This window comes from Phyllostomus discolor, chromosome 8, assembly GCF_004126475.2.
Source record: "Phyllostomus discolor isolate MPI-MPIP mPhyDis1 chromosome 8, mPhyDis1.pri.v3, whole genome shotgun sequence".
NCBI classification, from domain to species: Eukaryota; Metazoa; Chordata; class Mammalia; order Chiroptera; family Phyllostomidae; genus Phyllostomus; species Phyllostomus discolor.
In genome coordinates this window covers 61173971-61197153 of record NC_040910.2, presented here as the reverse complement: position 1 = coordinate 61197153, position 23183 = coordinate 61173971, and the positions used below count along the sequence as shown (strand labels likewise).

Below are 23183 nucleotides of genomic sequence, written 5' to 3'. Positions count from 1 at the left end.
TCCTTAGGGTGATTGATCCACTCCTGCCCCTGAAAGATGCCTCCAGATCTCTGCCTCTTTATCTACCCACTCTTCTGAAACAAATTTTTCTAAAATTTCCCATAACTTGACACCAAGATGCCTTTAGGGGAATTTTAGTGTGCTCTATTTGGCAGATGTTACCTGCAAAGTGTTTGTGCTTTTTTTTTTTTAATTGTTTTTTATTTTCTGCCTAAGTCTTTGCCTTTCAAGGGGAATATGTAAAGGTCAGTGACCTTTTCAATTTTTACTTAAGCAGTAACATTTTTAACTAGGTTGATAACTTTTGAAAATCAACATGGGTTTAAAGCACTTACACAATAAATTTAATAATATGAAATTATGAGCATTGAATATAAAGCTCCATTTTTATGACAATTTTTTTAGATCCATATTAAGTTCACAGTAAAACTGAGGGGAAGGTACAGAGATTTCCCATATACCCCCTGCTTCTGCAACACATACATAGTCTCTTGCTTTATCAACCCCTCCCCCCAACAGTGGTGTATTTGTTACAATTGATGAAGCCACAGCAATACATCATAATAACTAACCCAAAACCCATAGTTTACATTAGGATGAATTCTTGGTGTTGTAGATTCTATGGGTTTGAACAAATGTATAATGACATTGTATCCATCATTATGGTATCATAAAGAGTACTTTCACTGCTCTAAAATTCCTATTCATTACCTATTCATTCCTGCAGCCCACACCCCTCCACGGTGCCCCCCACCAACCCATGACAACCACCCATCTCTTTACTGTCTCCACAGTTTGCCCTTTTCCAGGATATCATATAGTGGGAGTCATATACTAGGTAGCCTTCTCGGACTATCTTCTTTCACTTAGTAGTATGCATTTAAGGTTACTGAATGTCTTTTCATGAATTCATAGCTTATTTCTTTTTACTGCTGAATAATACTCTACTGTTTCTATGTATCACAGTTGATTCCTCCATTTCAACTGATGGCTTCCAAGTTTTGACAATTATTAGTAAATGCTATAAATGTCCATATGCAGTTATTCATGTAGACACAAGTTTTCAACTCCTTTAGGCAAATACCAAGGAGGGTGGTTGCTTGATTGTATGGTAAGAGTATTACTTGTTTTGTAAGAAACTGCTGAACTGTCTTCCAAAGTAGCTTTATGATATTATATTCCTACTAGCACAGGATGAGTGCTACATCCTCGCTAGCATCCGGTGTTGTCAGCATTCTGGATTTTGCCATTCAACTAGGTTTGTAGTGATGTCTCAGTTATTTTAATTTTTAGTTCCTGATGATGTATGATGTCAGACATTTTTACATACGCTGGTCATCTGTTTATCTTCTTTGGTGAGGTGTCTGTTAAGATCTTTGGTCTAATTGGGTTGGTTTTCTTATTCTTGACTTCAAGAGTTTTGTGTACATTTTACATAATAATCCTTTATCAGATGCTTCTTTTGCAATTCTTCCCTCAACCTGAGGTTTGTCTTCTCATCCTCCTGACACTGACCCTCACAGCACAGAAGTTTTTAATTTTAATAAAGTTCAGTCTTTCAAGTCTTTCTTTTACAGATAGTTCCTTTGGTGGTACATTGTCAGAGTCATTGACATAACCAAGTTCATCCAAGTTTTCTCCAATGTTATCTTCTAGAAGTTTAGTAGTTTTGCATTTTATGTGTAGGTCTGTGATCCACTTTGAGTTAATATTTGTGAAGAATATAATGTCTATGTCTAACTTAATTTCCTCTTGCATGTGATATCCAGTTACTCCAGGACCATCAGTTGAAAAGACTATCTGTGTAATAATTGTATTGACTTTGCTCCTTTGTTGAAGATCAGTTGACCCTATTTATGCAGGTCTATTTCTGAGCTCTCTCTTCTATTCCATTGATCTCTTTGTTTGCTCTTTCACAGATACACACTGTCATGTCTTGAAATCAGGTAGTGTCAGTCCTCCAACTTTGTTCTTCCCTTCATTATTGTGTTGCCTATTTTGGGTCTTTTTCTTCTCCATATAAACTTTATAATAAGTTTGTCAATGTCCACAAAATGATCTTCCAGGATTTTCACTGGTATTGCATTGATCAGGTTGGGAAGAAATAGTATCTTGACAATATTGATTCCTCCCATCCATGAATATGGAATAACTCTTCATTTATTTAATGCTTTAATTCTGTTCATCAGAGTTTTGTAATGTTTCTCATATATATCTTGTACATATTTTATTGGAACTGTACCTAAGTATTTCATTTTTTTCAGTGCTAATATAAATGGTATTGTGTTTTAAATTTCATATTCTACTTGTTCAGTTTTAGTGTATAGGAAAGCAAATGACTATTGTATATTGACCTTGTACCTGCAACCTTGAAGATAGTCACTTATTAGTTCCTGGGCTTTTTGGTTGATTATTTAAGATTTTCTTTTTTAAAAAATATTTTATTGATTATGCTATTATAGCTGTCCCATTACCCCCCTCCATCCCCCTCCACCCTGCACACCCTCCCCCACTCACATTCCCCCCCTCTAGTTCATGTCCACATGTCATAGGTTCTTTAGCTTCTACACTTCCCATACTATTCTTGCCCTCCCCTGTCTATTTTCTACCTACCATCTATGCTATTTATTCTCCATACCTTTTACCCCTCTCTCCTCCTCCCACTGCCCTGTTGCTAACTCTCTATGTGTTCTCCATTTCCGTGGTTCTGTTCTTGTTCTGGTTGTTTGCTTAATTTCTTTTTGTTTTAGGTGTGGCTGTTAATAATTGTGAGTTTGCTGTCATTTTACTATACATGTTTTTTATCTTCTTTTTCTTAGATAAGTCCCTTTAACATTTCATATAATAAGGGCTTGGTGATGATGAACTCCTTTAACTTGACCTTATCTGAGAAGCACTTTATCTGCCCTTCCATTCTAAATGAAAGCTTTGCTGGATAGAGCAATCTTGGATGTAGGTCCTTGCCTTTCATTTCTTGGAATACTTCTTTCCAGCCCCTTCTTGCCTGCAAAGTTTCTTTTGAGAAATCAGCTGACAGTCTGATGGGAACTCCTTTGTAGGTGACTGCCTCCTTATCTCTTGCTACTTCTAGGATTCTCTCCTTCATTTTTACCTTGGCTAATGTAATAATGATGTGCCTTGGTGTGTGCTTCCTTGGGTCCAACTTCTTTGAGACTCTCTGAGCTTCCTGGATTTCCTGGAAGTCTATTTCCTTTGCCAGATTGGGGAAGTACTCCTTTATTATTTGTTCAAGTACATTTTCAATCTGTTGCTCTTCCTCTTCCCCTTCTGGTACCCCTATAATTCAGATATTGGAACATTTAAAGATGTCCTGGAGGTTCCTAAGCCTCTCCTCATTTTTTAAAATTCTTATTTCTTCATTCTTTTCTGTGTGGTTGTTTCTTTCTTCCTTCTGGTCCACTCCATTGATGTGAGACCCAGCTTTCTTTCCATTACTATTGCTTCCCTGTGTATTTTTCTTAATTTCACTTATTGTAGCCTTCATTTTTTCATCTAATTTGCAACCAAAATCAACCAATTCTGTGAGCATCCTGATCACCAGTGCTTTGAACTGTGCATCTGATTGGATGGCTATCTCTTGGTTGCTTATAAGGATGGATTCTGGAGCTTTCATTTGTTCTTCTATTTGAGCCATCTCTCTCTCTCTCTTTTTTTTTTTTTGGTCTGGTCACACCTGTTACATAGTGAGGGGCGGAGCCTTAGGTGTCCATCAGGGCAGGGCAACCCAGTTGCTGGGTTGTGACACTGTATGTGGGGGATAGGGTCCGAGAGGGAACAATGGTGCTTGCTCTGCTCTCTGCTGATTTCAGTCCCTTCCGCCGCTTCCCCAAGCAAACTGGGTCTTTCTGGTGCTGATTCCTGTGTGGATGGGCTTGTGCACCCCGCGGGTCTTTCCAGCAACCTCTTCTGTGAGGCTGGGAGTCTCTCCCTGTGCCTCAACCCCCACAGGTGTTTTCAATCAGTGCCCCAAGGCTCTATTTCCCAGTGCTGGGATCCTGGGTTGTGCACAGTGCCTTGCTTCACAATCGCTGTCTTGCTTCACAATCGCCGCCTTGCTAAGTTTGCCAGCTTCCACTTGTGCACCCAGGGTTTGCCCACTGCGGTCTTACGTGCCTGGTTCCAAAGCTCTTTGTGCCGCACGACCCCTCTCTGCCTGGTTTCCCGACTCCACCCCTCCTACTGGCCTGGATGAACGTGTCTATTTTAACTCCTTGATTGTCCAATTTCCATACAGTTCAATTTTCTGTCAGTTCTGATTGGTATTCTGTTTCTAAATTGTTGTTGTCCCTATCTTGGTTGTGCAAGGAGGCACAGTGTGTCTACCTATGCCTCCATCTTGGCCCTGTTTGTGCTTTTTTAAAGAAAGGTGCTGGGACTTCTGGCAAGATGGAGGAATAGGTGGACGCACCATACCTCCTCGCACAACCAAGATTAGAACAACAATAATTTACAGACAGAATAACACCCAGAACTGACAGAGGATTTATCTGAATGGAAGTTGGACAGCCAAGAAGTTGAAGTAGACCCGTACATCCAGACTGGTAGAAGAAGACGAGCCGGGCGGGTGCAGGGCTGGCGTGGGTCGGCGGCATGCAGAGGTCGGGGAAAATTTGGTGCGAAATCGGTGCGACAGCCATCCGGGGCACAAGAATGCAGCGGTGATCCCTGAGTACGCAAGCTGTGGCTGGCAGACCCAGAGGGGCAGCGATTGTGGACCAGGGCAGAACTCGCAGCCCGGGAGCCCAGAGAAGGGTCTGAGCCCAGGAGAACGGAACTACCACCATTGTTCCCTCCCGTCCCCACTCCCTCCCCCACCCCCACATATAACGTCACAATCTAGCGACTGGGGTGCCCAGCCCCGGTGAACACCTAAGGCTCCGCCCCCCACCATAACAAGAACGACCACACCGGAAAAAAAAAGGAGAGAGAAGGAAAGATATGTTTCCAACAGAACAGATCAGTCCCCCAGGACTCATCCTTTTGAGGAACCAAGAAATAGCCAATCTATCAGATGCACAGTTCAAAACACCGGTGATCAGAAAGCTCACGGAATTGGTTGATTTTGGGCGTAAATTAGATGAAAAGATGCAGGTTACCATAAAAGAGATGTAGGAAGATGTACGGAGGAGAGCCAATAGTGAAAGGAAGGAATCTGAGTCTCAAAACAATACAGTGGACCAGAAGGAAGATAGAATCAACCAAGCAGGAAAGCATGATGAAATAAGAATTCAAAAAAATGAGGAAAAGCTTAAGAGCATCCAGGACACCTTTAAACGTTCCAACATCTGAATTATAGGGGTACCAGAAGGGGAAGGGGAAAAGCAACAAACTGAGCACGTATTTGAACAAATAATAAAGGAGAACTTCCCCAATCTGGCAAAGGGAACAGTCTTCCAAGAAATCCAAGAAGCTCAGAGAGCCCCAAAGAAGTTGGACCCACGAAGAAACACACCAAGGCACATCATAATTACATTAGCCAAGGTAAAAATGAAGGAGAGAATCCTAGAAGCAGCAAGAGATAAGGGGACAGTAACCTACAAAGGAGTTCCCATCAGACTGTCAGCTGATTTCTCAAAAGAGACCTTACAGGCAAGAAGGGGCTGGAAAGAAATATTCCAAGTCATGAAAGACAAGTACCTAAATTCCAGATTGCTCTATCCAGCAAAGCTTTCATTTAGAATGGAAGGGCAGATAAAGTGCTTTTCAGATAAGGTCAAGTTAAAGGAGTTCATCATCACCAAGCCCTTATTATATGAAATGCTAAAGGGACTTATCTAAGAAAAGAAGATAAAGAAATGACATGTATAGTAAAAGGACAGCAAACTCACAATTATTAACAACCACACCTAAAGCAAAACCAAAAGAAACTAAGTAAACAACTAGAAGAGGAACAGAACCACAGAAATGGAGGGCACATGGAGGGTTAGCAGCAGGGGGGTGGGAGGAGGAGAGAGGGGGAAAAGGTATAGAGAATAAGTAGCATAGAATGTAGGTTGAAAATAGGGGGAGGGCAAGAATAGTATGGGAAATGTAGAAGCTAAAGAACTCATAAGTATGACACATGGACATGAACTAAAGGGGGGGAATGTGGGTGGAAGAGGGGGTACAGGGTGGAGAGGAGAGAAGGGGGAAATGGGACAACTGTAATAGCATAATCAATAAAATATATTAAAAAAAAGAAAGGTGCTGTCATTTGGGAAATGATTCTTAATTCTGATTTCAAAACTTTAATTGACTTATCATCTCTCCCACATCATCAATAACTGGCATCTTGAGATATCAAGGTTGCTTTCAGTGAAGCCCAGCAATCCCAATGTGGAATAGCTGTTATGCACCTGAAGGCAGGATTTGGATCCTGACTGTGCATCCTTTGGCATCTCACCTCACCTGTCTAAACCTTGAACTTCCCATCTATAAAAGATGAATAATTCTTCCTGCCTACAATTGTTTAAGATCATTTATTTAGTCCACATATGTAATGAATAACTACTACATGTTATGATTACGACAGACAGATCTCTTTACCTTTGTTTCAGAATGAATCAGATAATCATATAAATATTTAATCGCAAACCAGGACAGATTTGTACGTATAGGGAGCTAAGATAGCCTACATCAGGTGTACCTGGTCTGGCTGGGGGAAACAGGCTGCAATCTGAAGGAGAAGCAGGAAAGAAGGAAGAGGGTACTGCATGGCGAGGGCCTGGATGTAGGACAGAGCAAGATATGCTCCACTTTGGCTGGAGTGACGCAAGGTTGGAGAGGCCTACAGGAGTTCTGTTATTATCTTAGGATCCCTGGGAAGCTCCTGGGGCTTAATAGGGATAGTGACATGATAAGATTTTAATTTTAAGGAGTTAGTTCTGGCTGTCCTACTGAGAATGGCAAGAGTCATGGGGTGAGAGATGACCAAGGTGGTGGTAAGATGTGGATTTGAGAGATCTCTAGGAACTTAACTTATATGTAGGACTACTCCTTCACAGTCTTCAGATAAGAAAGTGGGAGCTAGTTAGAAGGGTTAAGTAACATGCCCAAGTTTATACATCTGGTACAGTGGTGTCAAACTCATTTTCACCAGGGGCTGCATCAGCCTTGCAGTTGCCTTCAAAGGGCTGAATATAATTTTAGGATTGTATAAATGTAACTACTCCTTAACAGTTAAGCGAGAGCTCAGCGCTGCTGCCAGGTAGAAACAAGGTTCCAGGCAGGATAAAACAAGGTGGAGGGCCGGATTCAGCTCACAGGCCTTGTTTGCCACCTGTGGTCTAGTATGTAGTGAAGCAGGAAAACATGATCCAGAGCCATTTCCTTAATCATGACCCAGCTGTACCCTAGACACTGTAGACCATCATTGGCCCAGCACATGGTGTTTCTCACAGCTGTTCTGGGTCAGTGCCAAGGCTGAACATTCCTCCCCTAGGGGGGATTTTATCAGTAATTTACCACCCAACCTGGGTTCCTCTTGACTTGCCTGTTGATATTTTTGCTGGTGAAGACTACAAGTAGGAGGTGAGAATGTGCCACCATCAATGGAGTAGCTCCTCACCGAGAAACAGATCCAGGATTGTCCCGGGAAACAACAATCTGGGGTCAATTTGATCTGAAAAATACAGCCCCCATTGGCCATGAATTATTAATCAACAGTCTACTGAATGCTAATTGTGTACCAAGTGCACTTGCGTTATTTAATATGTTAGCTCTAGAGGGCATTAGAGAAGAGATTCCTAATAGGAAGAAAACTGTCCAATACAAGAAGTAACTGACAAGAAACAGACATGGAACTCAGATCCATATTCCCAGCCAAAGCACTTTAAATCGCACCAAGATGAAGAATAAAAAGAAGATAAATAATTTAATGACAATTAAGATGTCAGTTAAATTCTTGAAGCTATCAGTGGACCTTTCTTTGCAGTAACTTTTTAATAAAAATTTTTATTTATTCATTTTTAGAGAGGGGGAAGGGAGGAAGAAAGGGAAAGAAACATGGATCAGTGGTAATTGAACGTGCAATCTTCCAGTTCGAAGGCCAGCGCTCAATCCACTGAGCCATGCCAGCCAGGTCTCTGGTACGTTTTTTAATAAAAGGGATCAGGCCAGAAGCCTGGGGGGGGGGGGGGGGGTCGAATCTCTAAAAATGTCTTTGATCATTGCCCCCTGAGGAAATGGTTCTTTAGTATTTCTTTCTCATCCACAGGCCTGAAAGCCCAGACTAGTGTTTTGACTGTATCAGAGTGTCTCAAAGTGGCTGGCAGAGGACCTATGTGCTCATTTTACAAATGAGAAGGGCTAGGTCAGACTCCTTGGAGAAAAAAGTCAGAGAAGAGTTAAATCGAGCGCTATTTGTCCCTGCTAGTCCCTCCAGAGCTTCAGCTCGAGCCTCACCTTTTCAAGCGCAGGCTACCGGGATAGTTAGCGCAGTAGAGGCCTCCCTCAGTTGCTAGGGGAACCAGGAGGCGCCACTCAGTTGCTAAGGGGAAGTTAAAAGGTAGACATCCCGGGTGAAAGTTGATAAGTCACGTGACAATATTTCTGGGTGGGGAAATACTCCTACCACCAACCAGCCATAGAGAAAACAAACGTTTCTCCAATAAGCACTTTTTATGGGCGGGGATCCTTTTAGCCACTCCTCTTATCCCCGCCCCCATTTGAGTGATTGACTCGCCTGTTCTCCAATAACCATAGGGATTCTAGATTGACCAATATATAAGTGAATTAAAATACACAGGCTCGTTCGGAGGCGGGCCATAGGGTCTGCTGCTAGCTAGACGGAATTCCTGTGATTTATCTTGCCCCTCTGTCCAATCGGACGCCGTGGGGTAGGTGGAGCTTCGCTGAGGGAGTGCATGGACCAATAGGAGGGAAACCGGGCAGGCGTTGTCCAATAGGGGTGCGACAGGAGCGGGATCAGGAGCCCAGCAATCCAGAGGGTGGGGCGGGGGCAAGTGTACGTCAGGTCTCGAGCGCCAAGGAGGGCTGCGGACATCCCGGCAGCTGAGAGGGTACCTGGGCCGCTTCCGTGCTGTCTGTCTAAGATGGAGTTCCTCCTAGGGAACCCGTTCAGCACACCAGTGGGGCAGTGCCTCGGTAAGGCTGCACGAAGGATGTGCGTCTCGGGCGATGGCAGCGGCTGATGCGGCTAGTGGGGACCGCAGGCCTCCGCAGGTCACCGGTGCCACCTCTCGGGTGGGTCGGGCATCCTGTCGTCGGGCCTCTGCCCACAGGCTAGTTGGGCCTGCTCACGACGCCAGCGCCATTCTGCCAGGCGGCGCCCGGAGGCCCAACTTGGACTTGGAGATCTGCCGCGCGTTCCTACCCCTCAGGGCCTAGCCCTTCCTAGCACCTTAGAGGTGGTGCCTGTAGTTGGTTGGCTCTTGGGAGATGCCACTGCGTGCGCCCTTATCCAGCCTGCTGCCGCTGCTGTCAGGACCCAGTTTCTCCCCATCCTACTTCCTTCACCCCTGTCCCCGTATTTCAGTTCCAGCAGCTCTCAGACTGGGCACCCTCCCAGGGAATGCTACCTGCTCTAAGACTTGCTAATTAGATCTGCCACTCTGCCGGGATGTAGGAGGGTTGGGATAGGGGGGAATGGTTCCTAGAGGAAGATTACCTGGGCGGGGGGTGGGGGTGGCGGGCGTGGCCTGCTTGCTCCGCCGCTAGGAAATGAGGGAGGCCGTGTCATTTACTTTAAGAGCCTGGACTGGGAATCTGGAAGCCTGGGCTCCAGTCGGGCCTTTGCTAGTGATTTTCGCTATGACCTTGTGCAAGTCACTACTCTTTCTGATTTGACGTTTGCCCTGTCTGACAAATGAGGTGTTTGGAAGTAAGATGTGGTAGGTTTCTTCAAATTCCAAAGTTTTGGTATTCCTGAATACCAAAGTTTTGGTATTCCTTTTCTTCACATTGCTGCTTTCCCGCAATATTAAATTTGCCAAAGTTGAAATCTTCTGGTGGCAATGTAGAGAGAGGGGTACCCAGCAGTACTTGTTGATCCTATAGAGGGGATCTGGGCACCTGGAAGAGGGCACCAGGGATGACCAGTATCCTGAGTAAGGAGAGCCAAGGCTAGGTGAAGGAATACCAGGGTGGCCACGGTATGGGATTTCCTCATTAAAAAAGTGGCTTGCTTTTCACCTAAGGTAGGAGCTTATGCCAAGTGATCAGTCAAGAATGGTGGTTAGTTTCTTTTAAAACTGAGTTCTTGCCCTGGCTGGTGTGGCTTAGTGGGTTCAGTGCCGGTTTGATTCCCAGTCGGAGCATGTGCCTGGGTTGTGGGCCAGGTCCCTGGCTGGGGGTATGTGAGAGGCAACTGATTTGTGTATCTCTCACACTAGATGTTTCTCTCCCTCTCTTTCTACCTCCCTTTCCCTCTCTGTAAAAATAAATAAAGTGTAAAAAAAATATTTTTTTGAAAACTGAGTTCCGGGTTGGTGGAAGGACTGGTGAAATATCTTTTATGAGCAGAGACCTTTGGAGTCCTTATGGAGCTAGCTGCTTCAGGCAGCAGTGATTTGTTTATTTTCTGCTCTACTGAACTTTCAGCTTACTTTTCAGCCTTTTGTGGGGCCTCTGAAATCATTGAAGTCGCTCCCCATTGAGATCACTCCCCTTGGCTACTTGGCATTTGGGAACCTTTTTTCTTTTTGACAAGAAATGATGGACACTGGGTGTTGGAAGAATTTTTTCCCACCTTTGCACACTGCTGTGTCTCTGGATTCCCACCCCTCTTTATTCCTCACTTTCTTTCCTCAGCTGCTCGTTCACTGCAGCCACACTCCAGCATTTCTCAGCTGAGTGTTGAATTCCAACCAGTTATTGGAGGGAGCCAGTAAGCTTGGGGTGGGGGTGGAATTCTTATTCTTTTTCTATTTCCTTTACAGTAGCTTTGCACCTCTTTTTTTTCTTTCAACTTTCCAACAGCTTTTATTTATTTATTTTTAGAGGGAGGAGGAAGGAGGAGAGAAACATCAGTGTGTGGTTGCCTCTCACACATCCCATTCTGGGAACCTGGCCCTCAGGCCAGGCATGTGCCCTGACTAGGAATTGAACCGGCCACCTTTTGGTTTGCAGGCTGGCACTCAATCCACTCTCTATACCTTTGAAATGCCAAGGTAGTTGTGGGGTAGAACTTAAAGGGGATTTAAAAATATGCAAATATAAGGGATATAGAGGTATATATGGAACGGAAAGAGCATGATGCATATGTCAGGAAGGACTTGGCTTTTGAATTTTGCCTTGCCCATTTGTTGGCTGTGGGACCCCCCAAAATTGTGTGACCTTTTTGAGCATTAGTTTGCTGAGAGACGGAGATAGAGATAGAAACAGATAGATTTGTACTCATAGAACAGTGAGGTTTAAGTGAGCTGATGGATGTTAAAACACATAGCATATTGCCTGGAACATAAGAGAGAGTCAATAAATTGTAGCTGTCACTGTTAATAACAGAACAATTAAGTTAGGATTGAATTTTCTATTTGGAGAGGGTATGTGGGACAGCTGGCCCATCTGCGACCTGTGAAGGAAAATACCTTTGCAGGCCCCGGTGTCCACCAGCACTTAGAAACGACACTTGACCACAAAGAGAATGAAGCCTCCTCGTTGCTAGCTTAGTTGACTGGTGATGCCTATGTAATTTCACAGTTTAGTTCAGTTCTAATGTATATTCTGTACTGTTGTGACAGAGTTTTAAAGTGATTTTCATGACTTTACTATTGTTAGTGTTCTGTTAAAAGTATGTGCCAGGAGGCTAATGGGAGGGAGGGGAATACAGAAATAAAGTAACAACAACAAAGCTAATGATTCAAAGCAGTAGCTGCAGCTTCACAGAGCAGTTCTACAGCCATTATTTCCTCCTTGCTGCTGCTTTGTGAAGAAGATACCTGTTAGGTCGGAGTCACTCAAGAAACTGGCTGGACACAGTGAGCTAAGGAGAGCAGGGTTTATTAGTGGGGAATAAAAGGGAGAGTGGAGCCAACCAAGGGAGGTTGGGACTCGCTTGGTTGTTCTTAGGTCAGGGTTTTTAAATGCAAAAGCCTGTGGTTGGGTTATTAAAGTCTGATTGGCTAAAGTTGATTGCTGGGTGAAAGCTGCATCCTATTATGTTGGATAAGCTGACCCCAGACCGTAGTCTTCCTGGGTAGGGTCTGTAGGCAGCTTCTCACAGTGCCATTTTCTCGCCTGGTGATTTTCATTCCTCCTAGGCCTGCCTAGATCTAACAGTATCCTGTCTTCACATTAGCGATGAGGACACTGAGGCTCCAAGGAATGGAGGGACTGCTCAGCCGGTCGGAGAGAGAGCTGGGATTCCATAGCTGTCCTTGTCACCAAGTGATTTATGGAGAGAGGACAGCGATGCATGGGACAATGATGACTAAAAGAAGGTCACTCCATAGCTAAATGCTCAGTTGAGGAGTAGGGCTTGTTGGTGTTGTTCGGAGTCCAAAAGAATTCAGAAGAGCTGGAGCAATGGGACTGGTTTCTTTGAGTCTGAGGCCTGACCATGAAAATGGGTCGGAGTTCCAGAGGTATATATACCCTGTGCCTGGAGACAGGTACATGGGGTGCGCGGGTGGGCCACTGTGCACACCAATCTGAGTGGTACAGAGTTGGCTGTGGGCAGGAGTGGTGAGTAGAGTCAGGGTGCACTATGAAGCCCTGTTCTGGGTGCATGACATCAAAGAGTATATTTTTCAGTTGATTTCAACTTTTAGTTTCTCTGGACCTCATTTTCCTCACTGATAAAAAAAAAAATACCTTGCAATGTCTGCATGGGGCTTGTACCTAAATAATTTCATCAGTTCCATCCAATGGGCTATTTGAGTGCCTGTTGGGTGTCAGACTCTGGGATAGAAATATTAAAATGCTGCTCTTAGGTATCCTTCAGTAGAGATAATATGCCCACCAAAGGTGTTCTGGAGCTACAAAGCATCAGGGTCATAGTAGGAGGGGTTAGTAATGATCTCTGGCTCATGCCTGGGCCTCATATGGACATCCTAACCTGGTGCTGTTTGGTGGAACATATAGTTTGTCCATTTCGACTACAGGCAGCTGAGCCCACAGGCTGACATGCAATCTGAATTTCTTGCATCCGGCCTGCTCTTCATTCTGGAAGGTGGTTCCTGAGGAGCATGTGGGCTTCAGAGAGAGCACTAGCAGTGGTATAAGAGACTAAGTATGGAGAAAGAAAAAGTACTTTTATTTCTGGATTGTCTGTTCTGAAACAAGTTTCAAAATGTGACTGTCTTAGTCTCAACCGTCTACAACTGACCCTTGGGAGTGGATGTTTGCTGGAGGTAAATGTTATACATCAGGAATTCCCTTAGGGCCACGGCACTTTGCCAGATGGACAGGCTTTCTTGTGGTGGCTACAAGACATTTTTAGGTAACCCTTTTCCAAGAGTAAAGGTTGGATTCATTTACATTAAAAGATCAGTGAATAGTTAGTTAATTCTGACCAGAATATTTGGGCGGTGGGAAAAAGACCAATATTGTCTTTATAGTTCTGCTTCAGTGAACATGGAAGGAGATACCAAACTGTGGTTTGTTTTCAGATTGGATGGTGTTAGACATAAACCACTTCCTAGTGCCTGTGAAAGCTAGGTCTCTGATGCCAAGGATGACTAGTCCTTGCTCAGGTTTGAGAGGCACAGGAAGAAAACTGAAAGAAACTTATAATTATTAAGCACCTATTATATGCCACCTCTGCACATAGGAGTTCATTTAATCCTTGTAACACTTAATTGTTCAAGTGCTGTTGTCCCTCTGTTGCTTATAAGGAAGTTAAGTGGTTAAGAGACTTGTACAAGGTCAGTGATAGAGTTAAGCCAGAATCCACTCCTGGTCTAGTCCTCATTCTGTGCATCCATGTTGCTTTTGGCTCTACAGATCCCATGATTCAGGATCATGAGAATCACCTGGAGGGCTTGTTAAACCAGATTGCTGGGCTCCACTCTCAGTTCTGATTCAGCAGATACGGGTTGGGACTTAGCATTCTCCATTTCTAATAAGTTCCCAAGGATGCCGATGCTGCTGGCCTAGGCCCCACACTTTGAGAACAGTTGCTCTAGGTGAAAAGTTCTACTTCTTTAATCTCTCTCACTCTTTTTAAAATCTTTCTTTTAAACATTAAGTGTGTGTTTAATGGACGTTAAGTATGATTACTTAGAATTCATTTATTCATTTAGTGGTTTTGTATTTACTGTCTGTAGACAACACACTAAGCATTTGCCAGGATGTTCAGTCTAGTAAGGGAGATAAAACAGGTGCCTAAATCAGATTAGTAGAAAGTAGTGGCACAAGATTGGACAGATGAATGAAGTAAGGGAATGGAAGAGGGAAGGGGTTACCTCCATCAGTGATATTAATAAAGGTTTTTGCTTTCTTTTTTTAAGTCCTAATCTGAGGATATGCTTATTGCTTTTTTTTTTTTTTTTTAAGAGAAAGAGAAAGGGAGTGGGAGAGAGGGAGAGAAATATTGATGTGAGAGAGAAATAGCTATTGGCCACCTTCCATGTGCGCCCAACCAGTGATTGAACCTGCAACTAAGGTGTGTGCCCTGACTGGGGGTTCGAACATGCAGCCCTTTGATGTATGGGATAGTGCTCCAACCAACTGAGCCACTCAGCCAGGGCAGGTTTTCTCTTTTTTTTTCTTTTTTTTTTTTAAGTTCAGTATTAATATGTGCCAGAGACTTAGGTAGCATCTTATATATCTGCAGTCCTTTAAACCTCATGATAATTCTATGAGTAAGGCACTGTTATTTCTGTTTTGCAGATAAGGATACTAAGGCAATGAGAAGGTCACACACTGGCAGTAAGGGAGCTGGAGGTGGAACCCACATTCTATTCCAGCCACAATAAAAACTGCTAGGATTTGCATAGTGGGAGGGGATGAGGAAGAGCCTGGGAGGAGGGAAGGAAGAACTGGGGAGGACACCAGTGGTGGCTGCTGAGCAGGGTTTGATCCATACCAAAATAGAAAAGGATGCTTGAAGGGCTCTTTCGGCAGAGACAGCAGCCTGCTCAAAGGTTGGATGTTATGGAGCAGGTGGGGGTAATGGAACTGGTTCTGTTTCCCAGCAAGGGGAGTATCCTGGAAGAGGCAGCTGGAAGGCAGGGTAAAGCCTAATTTGGAGGCTGGGTAAGGACAAAGGAGTTGGGCCCCTTTCACTAGTGGTACTGGGGAGCCATGGAAGATTTCTAGGGAGGGTAGTAGCCTGAATGTCATTATAGCAGCAGGGAGATTTCTCCTTGACAGTCACCGAAAGGTCGTTCTTTCTTACCACCCAAGCCCCCATCTGTGCAGAACAGGGGTCCTGTAAGGAGGTCGGTAGTGGACAATGCCAGTCCTTCTGAGGCCTGGAGCCACCCTGTGAGAAAGAGGCACAGCAGAGACTCAGCAGAGGTGAGCAGTCTGGATGAAGCATGAGAAGAAGTCTGGAGTTGTGAGAGCTAGACAGGTGATAAAGGCCCCCCAACCCCGCCGCCCTTGAAGGCCACGTGGTGAGGGTGGCCTGCTCCTGGTCCTGCCTTGCTTTCCTTGAATAAGAATAGGAGCTGAGCCACGCACAAGGCGCTACTGAGTGAAGGGGTGCCACAACTTCACTCTTTGGGGTGTTACACATTTTTGTAGAATTGTGCTTTTGAACAAATAATGTACTACAACTGACCCCTGGGAGTGGATGTTTGCTGAAGGTGAATGTTATACATCAGGAATTCCCTTAGTCAGGGCCACGGCACTTTGCCAGATGGACAGGCTTTCTTGTGGTGGCTACAAGACATTTTTAATTTTTAGGTAACCCTTTTCCAAGAGTAAAGTTTGGATTCATTTACCTGACTGGTGTGGCTTAGTTGGCTGAATGTTGTCCCACAAAGCTAAAGGTCGCTGGTTCGATTCCAGTCAGGGCACAAGCCTGGGGTGTAGGCCAGGTACCTGGTCGGCACTTCTCTCTCACGTTGATGTTTCTCTTCCACTCTTCCTCCCTCCCTTCACTTCTCTCTAAAAAGAAATAAAATCTTTTTTAAAAACCCCAACAATGTAAACTCATGTAGCAAATTTGAAAAATATATAAAAATGCAATGGAGAAAAAAATCGTAATGTGCTTTATTAAATAACCTCATTGAGATTCTCATTTCATATAAGAAGTGGAACACTTGTGTATTTCATTTTTTCATTTTCTTGTACTTTGGAGATGTAATATTGGATAAGCATTCTGTGTACTGTGCCTGATTTTTGTTTTTGTTTTGGGGAGGAGATACAAGGTAAGGAAGTGGGTATAAATACAGTGCCCTGAGGAGCATCAATTAAGGGATGTTGCTTTCGACCTAGCAGATGTTTTAGGCTAACCTAGTGGTCTGAAAAGATAGAACATGCGGGTGTTTTTGCTGACCCAGCTTGTTGTGGTTAGAAGAGGGGCCTTTTAGAAACCAGTCTTGATTGGGTGTCTGCTCTAGTATCCCCTTCAGTCCCTCTGCCCTAGAAGAATGTCTTTGATCCTCCTCAGACTGGCTTCAAGCCTGGTAGCTATCAGCACTCAGTGGCTCCTCCAGCCAGCCTTTTTAGATCATCCTGCTCATGGTGCTGAATTTCTTCTCTGAACTCATAGCATTTGTTCCATACCATTCATTTGGCTTTTCTCTCATTTATAAAGTAGAACCTTACCTACCCTTCAGGTTTTTGTGAAAACCAAATGAGAGAATGTGTGTAAAGTCCCTAGCACAGTGTCCTACACTCAACTAGTATACTCAGACTTGTTGATGTCTTTTCTCCTGCCTGTGCTGCTTCCTGTTGTTATTTGTGTCTTGTCACGTGCTTATTGCCTTATCTTCTGATTAAGACTGGAGGCTCCTGGGGCTGGATTCCTCCTTTCTGTTTCTTTGTCACCCTCACAGCATGTGATAGAGTATACTCTGCAAAGTTATTCACTCCAAAGTTCCTTTCTATCATTCTTATTTTTTTAGCATCTTTCAAAGCTAAAAATATTAGCTATTATCTACTGTAAGTACTTTACACATGTTTCATTTAAATTTTTTTCTCTGAAAACTCCATTAAGTCAGCGGTATGATCTCCATTTTACAGACAAAGAAATGGAGGCTTAGAGGAGTTAAGAAATTGTCCAAGGTGGTTCACGGGGTCTGAGCCAGGTTTCACACCCAGGGAGGAGAGTTTCCAAGTAGACAAGAAGGGACCTTAACTGGCCATACAGGGAAGTCCACGAAGGTAGTGTAATCCCATCAATGAATTTCAGAGCAGTGTAGATGCCCATTGCCCTCTGTTCATTCTCTTCCAACATTTGGCACTTTTTGTTTTGGATTGGGGTCAGTCTTTCTTCTGCCTGTATGTGACTGCCTTGCATGAGTCCATCAGCTGTTAATACTCAATGTCCTGAGCTGTAAACAGGGAAGAGGGTGGGGTGTGTGTGTGTGTGTGTGTGTTGCTGGTTGAAACGGGGACCTTCCACAGAGTCACAAGAAAAGTAGTCCCAGGGATGCACTCATGGGAGGATGAGATGTAGCGTAAGATTTATTGAAGTAAAAACCAAGGGCTGTCCCCAGGTGCCTGTAGTGAAGCTCTGTTCATCTTGCTGTGGAAGAAGTCTAGCCTTGTCTTCATCAAACCCAGAAGAAGGGCCAGGGCCCAGAAATTCTGTGTCCTTGGTTCAGTCCATGCCAAAGCTTAGTCCCATTCAGTCTCTGTCCCTGTCTGGCTAGCTCAGTCTGTTCCCAGCTGTGCTCCAGCCAGTGCTATGCTGCTGTATCCAGACCTGCACTTGGAACCCTTGCTTCGACCTGCATGGCTGCTAGGCCCACATGGCTGCCACAGAGAAAGAGGGAGCAGAGGAAGGAACAGGCAAATGTGTGTTACTGAGAGAGAGGCCCTTGTTAGGCTTTGATTATGTTACCTTGGGCTTTCAAACTGACCAATCTCTTTCCCAGTCCTTCTGGGCTTGTACTGGGCCCTCCCCCATAACCAGTCAGTCTTTCCCTAGATTAGACACCTCCTTTCTATGGTCACCATCTTGGCTCCTACTGTGCATGCCTACAAGTAGAAGGACCTCCCCTTGTGCCACCCTGGCTTCTGCTTTGCATGTGACCAGCTGAGGAATTCACCCCCATCTCCCCCTCATAGTCTGGGGGAGTGGACCGATTGAATCCTAGGGAGATTGGAAAGCCAGTCCTTCCTTCCTACAAGGTGGGAGGGAGGTGGGTGGAGGGGTGTTAATACCCTTGGCAGGGCAATGCTACTATCCCCTGGAGTGTGTGAAGTAGCTTCCAACCTAATTAAACTTAGCCAGTTTTGCTTCCTTCTCTTTTATTAATATCTAAGTACCTACGCTAACATGAGTGTGAGAATACTTGTTTTGTCCCATCTCGAAGGGTTAAGATGATCAGTGAGATAGCACATGTAAAACCAAAATATGTTACTATGTTATATTCTTTCCATGCATCATTTTTCCAGGGGTGTTCAACCTTTTGATGTCTCTGGGCCACACTGGAAGATGAAAAGTTGTCTTGGACCACACATTAAATACATTGTGATATGTAATCACAAACAAAATCTCATAATGTTTTAAGTAAGTTTATGATTTTGTGTTGGGCCTCATTCACAGCTATCCTGAGCCTCATGCAGCCTGTGGGCCACAGGTTGGACACCCCTGATTAGATTAAGCATTCCACAGGGGCACCTGCTTTCATTGGTATTTATTTATTTATTTATTTTAAAACTTGTGGTAAAATATACATAACACAAAATTTATCATTCTGATCATTTTTCAGTTCTGTGACATTGACTACATTCACATTATTATGCAGCCATCACTACCATCCACCTCCAGAAGTTTTTTCATCTTGCAAGACTGAAACTCTGTACCTGTAAAACACTAACTCCTTGTTCCCCTACCCTACCCCCAACAATGACCATTCTGTTTTCTGTCTCTCTGAATTTGACTGCTATAACGATGTCATATGGTGTTGTATAGTATTTGTCCTTTTGTCACTGGAGTATGTCACTTGGCCTATTGTCTGCAAGATTCACCCATGTTGGAGCATGTGTCAAATTTTCCTTTTTAAGCCTCAATAATATTTCATTGTATGGTTATACCACATTTTGTTTATTCATTCATCTTTCAACACTTGGGTTTCTTTTACCTTGGCTATTGTGAATAATGCTGCCATGAACACGGTGAACAAATACCCATTTGTGACCTAGGGGTGGAATTACTGAATCATATGGTAACTCTATTTGTAATATTTTGAGGAAGTACCACCATACTATTTTCCACAGTGATGGTACCATTTTACATTCCCACCAACAGTGCACAGGGTCCCAGTTTCTTCATATCCTTGCCATTTTCCTAGTCATAGAGATATTGAGCATCTTTTCACATATTTATTGACCATTTGTACATTTTGGAGAAATGTCTGTTTAAGTCCTTTGCCCATTTTTTTTCTTTTCTTTTTTTGTTTTGTTTTCACTTTTTTTTGTTTTGTTTTCTTTTTTTTTCCTTTTTTTTAAAATTTTAATCATTGTTCAAGTACATTTTTCTCCCCCCTACTCCCATTCCAGCCCACCCACCCAACCCTCCCCCCTTCCCCCCATTACCCCCCACCCCTAGTTTTTGTCCATGTGTCCTCCAAATTTGTTCCTGTAATCCCTACCCATTCCCCCCTGAAATTCCCTCTTCTCTCCCCTCTGGCCACTGTCAGGCTATCTCCTATTTCAGTGTCTTTGGTTATATTTTGTTAGTTTTTTTTTGTTTTGTTTTATTGTTTAGATTCCTGTTAAAGGTGATATCATGTGGTATTTGTCTTTCACTGCCTGGCTTGTTTCACTTAGCATAATGCTTTCCAGCTCCATCCATGCTGTTGCAAAGGGTATGAGCTCCTTCTTTCTTTCTGCTGCATAGAATTCCATTGTGTAAATGTACCATAGTTTTTTGATCCATTCATTTACTGATGGGCATCTAGGTTGCTTCCAGCACCTAGCTATTGTAAATTGTGCTGCTATGAACATCGGGGTGCAAAGGTTCTTTTGTATTGGTGTTTTAGTGTTTTATTTTCTTGCCCAATTTTAATGAGGTTGTTTTTGTTGTTGAGTTTTAGGAGTTCTCTCTATATTCTGGATCTTAATCCCTTTTTGGATATGTGATTTGCAAGTACTTTCTCCCATTCTGTGAATTACCTTTTTACTCTGTTCATTGGGTCCTTTGATACACAAAAGTTTTTAATTTTGATGAAGTCCAGTGTGCCTGTCTTTGCTTGTTTCCTGTGCCTTTAATGTCATGCCCTTATTTTTCAGTAGGGTCTATGACATACATGCCTTAAAGACAAGAGCGATGATGCTAATAGTATTAGTCAGCATTACTCCTCACCAGGCACTGGCTTAAATATCCTTTAGTTCTCACAACACCTCCATGATGCAGGTACATTTATTCAGATTTCTAGAGTGGAAACAAACTGAAGCTTAGAAGCTCAGTACCTTCCCCAGGTTTTGTACATGGCAGAACAGGGATTTGAACTCCAGAGCTGGTACTCTTAACCACTAGACTGGATAGCTCAGTAATTTATTTGTAGAATTAAGTGGATAAATACCTGAATGAACTTCATGGCTAAAAATCTGGTAATCATTGTCTCCAATTCAGATCTGCCTGATTGTTACCCATTATTTACCCAGTTTCAGTTCTCCTGCTGTAATTCAGTGCACAAGAGTCTTCATCACCTTTAACCATCACCTCAGTTTACTGAGGGTTTGGTTAAAGGCTTTGATTTCTTACACATCCTTGAAACTCTTCTTGGTAATAAAAGACCTACGTCTTTTAATTTTCCTTTGGATTTGCTTTGGAACTACAGTGTCAGAAAAAGAAAAAAAAAGGGGCATTTAAACTGATGCTAAGTTGTCTAACTGACCAACTTGCTTTTAAGACATTACCTCCCAGCTGCTGTTTTAATCATTAATGAAGCACAAACCTTGTAGTCTGGGAGGCATGTCAAAAATTCTGTTTTGGGTTTTGGTTTAAAATTGAGTGTAATGGAGAGAGACTGATTGTTCCATCTGAGAGAATTGGGCTGCAAGTCTTTGAGAGCTGGGGACAAGGACAGGGCCTGTTATTGGACACTATGGAGTCTTTTTGCCACTCCTCAAAGGAGAAATCACACAAAGTCTGGCATGTCATTAGTCAAAATAGTAAATGAGGCCTGAGAAATGATGTTGCTTGGTAGTTGAAACCAGAATTTCTTAGTGGCTTCCAGAGAATGAGAATTCCTCATATTAATGCTAGAAATTTTTAAACCAGCAATTCAAAGAATCAGCAAATTCTAGCTGGGGCCTTAGTGTAACTGAGCAAACCAGGGCTCAGCCATGTGGTACCTTGATACATGATATATTAGTGTTGAAGGAAACAGGTTTTTATTTATGCCAGGGGTGTCAAACTCATTTTCACTGGGGGCCACATCAGCCTCGAGGTTGCTTTCAAAGGGTCTAATGTAATTTTAGGGCTGTATAAATGTAACTAACTCCTTAACTAGGGGCAAGGAGCTCAGTGCTGTTGCTGGGTAGAAACATGGTGCTGGGCCAGATGAAACAAAGTAGAGGGCCGGATTCGGCCCGTGGGCCTTGTGTTTGCCACCTCTGATTTATAAGATTCCAACCTCAGGGTGGGGGGAGGGCTGAGAGCACTCCTCAGAGCCCTGTTCTCCCATGAGAGCCAGCCCTTCCCTTGCTTCCCAAAAGGCTATAAGCCAAAACCATGCCCCAAGAGTTCTTCATGTCCTTATCTGTTCTTAAGTCAGCTGTGCAAACAGATCTCCATCCCCTCAGGAATGTGCACTTGTGGGTTTCAGAGTCGCCATTTTCTCGCAGCAGCTCTCTCCAGGATCTGGGGTACGTTGTCCTCAGCCGCCATATAGTGGCTGAAGGAAACATGTGCCGTGTTACATGGGATCATGTTGGGGTCCAGGGAGGCACAGTCCCAAGAGAGTAGTTTCTCTGTATGTCCTTCAGAGAAGCAGAAGTCTGCAACTCAGCATCCCTGGTCACAGTTCAGCCTCAAGCATCTCCCACAAATCTGGTCCTGCCTGGGCCATTGCAGGTGCCATTCAGCTGGTCTTTTTCCTTCCACTCCCCCTCTTTTTCTACACTGTGGCCACTCAAAATTTCAGATAAATATCCCAGAATTCTTCTGGAACTCTCCATCTCCTTCAGAATGAATTATGCATGTAGCCTGGTGTTTAAGCCCTCACTGAGTGGGCTTCTTCCTGTCTACTCTTTACTAGAAGACTGCACACACTCTTCCAGTCCCACTTCCTCCTTGCCTGTGTGCTCATCATTCTTTTCTCCCTCCATAGGACTCCTCTCTTGCTCCATACTGTTTTCCACAGTGTCTGCACCACTTTACATTCCCACCAACAGTTCATTGGGTCCTGGTTTCTCCACACCTTCACCAACACTGCTCTGATTGTAACCACTCTAATGGGTTTGAGGTGGTTGCATGCCTTTTGGGAGCATGTTATTAAGTACCCATATAGATTCAGGACCATTCATAACCTAAGTGAAGGATGTGTATCTAGAGGAAGGCAGAGCATCAGTCTCATGGGGAATATGTTCATTTTTCAGCATTTCATATTTACTAGATGATGCTATATGGTTGTTATATAACATTTCTTTGTTGGGAGGAAGGGTGGAAGTGATAGAACAGACAGACTTGAGGGGTCACTTGTGTCTAAGTGACAGAGTGGAAATTATAGCCTTCAACTGGACTAATAGCATTACCTGGACCCTTAGTGAAGAGGTTTCCTTCTGGAGGAGAAACCTCCTGTCTTGGGGCCAGCTCACTACCCTGGGTACAGCAGGCATGTTGCAGTGCAAGTGCGGGGGAGGGGATAGGTGGGACAGACTCCCAGGCTTTCTGAGAGCCTGCCCTTCTTGGTGCTGGGGGTGTATAAGATAGTACCCTCAGGGAGTTTCCACTGACAAGCAGGTGAGCACATAATTTCAGTGCCCTTTGGGTATGTTCTGTGAGGGCACCTTTGGGGCTCAGAGGAAAGCTGAAATATGGTTCCTGGACCTGGTGTGAAGGATAAGAGGAGCTAGCCAGAAAGAGTCATAAGAAACCTCCAAACCTGTAGAGAATTTTTGTGAGTTTACATGATCCAAACTAATGACAATTGCTG

General features: G+C 43.8%; 2 protein-coding genes across 21 annotated transcripts in view; one reads left to right on the top strand and one right to left on the bottom strand.

Annotated features, from left to right (window-relative positions):
• The window catches only part of DRC3 (dynein regulatory complex subunit 3), a 49423-nt gene extending 40866 nt beyond the window's left edge, over positions 1-8557 (bottom strand). The window contains exons 1-2 of one of the 8 annotated variants that reach the window (XM_036032877.1): positions 8404-8557; positions 7493-7621 (exon numbers count right to left, since the gene is read on the bottom strand). The gene's annotated coding sequence lies outside the window, so the exon portion shown is untranslated. Of the gene's footprint in view, positions 1-6546; positions 6795-7464; positions 7622-8403 lie in introns of those variants that run through there. The other 7 variants (XM_036032876.1, XM_036032878.1, XM_036032873.1 and 4 more) reach the window with 7 other exon arrangements.
• A 368-nt stretch (positions 8558-8925) lies between these two features.
• TOM1L2 (target of myb1 like 2 membrane trafficking protein) overlaps positions 8926-23183 on the top strand; it is a 121770-nt gene continuing 107512 nt past the window's right edge. For 4 of the 13 annotated variants that reach the window (XM_028534304.2, XM_028534301.2, XM_028534306.2 and 1 more), the window contains exon 1: positions 9054-9105. In XM_028534304.2, the coding sequence (XP_028390105.1) occupies positions 9054-9105 (52 nt within the window). Of the gene's footprint in view, positions 9106-23183 lie in introns of all 13 variants that reach the window. The other 9 variants (XM_036032872.1, XM_036032869.1, XM_036032871.1 and 6 more) reach the window with 7 other exon arrangements.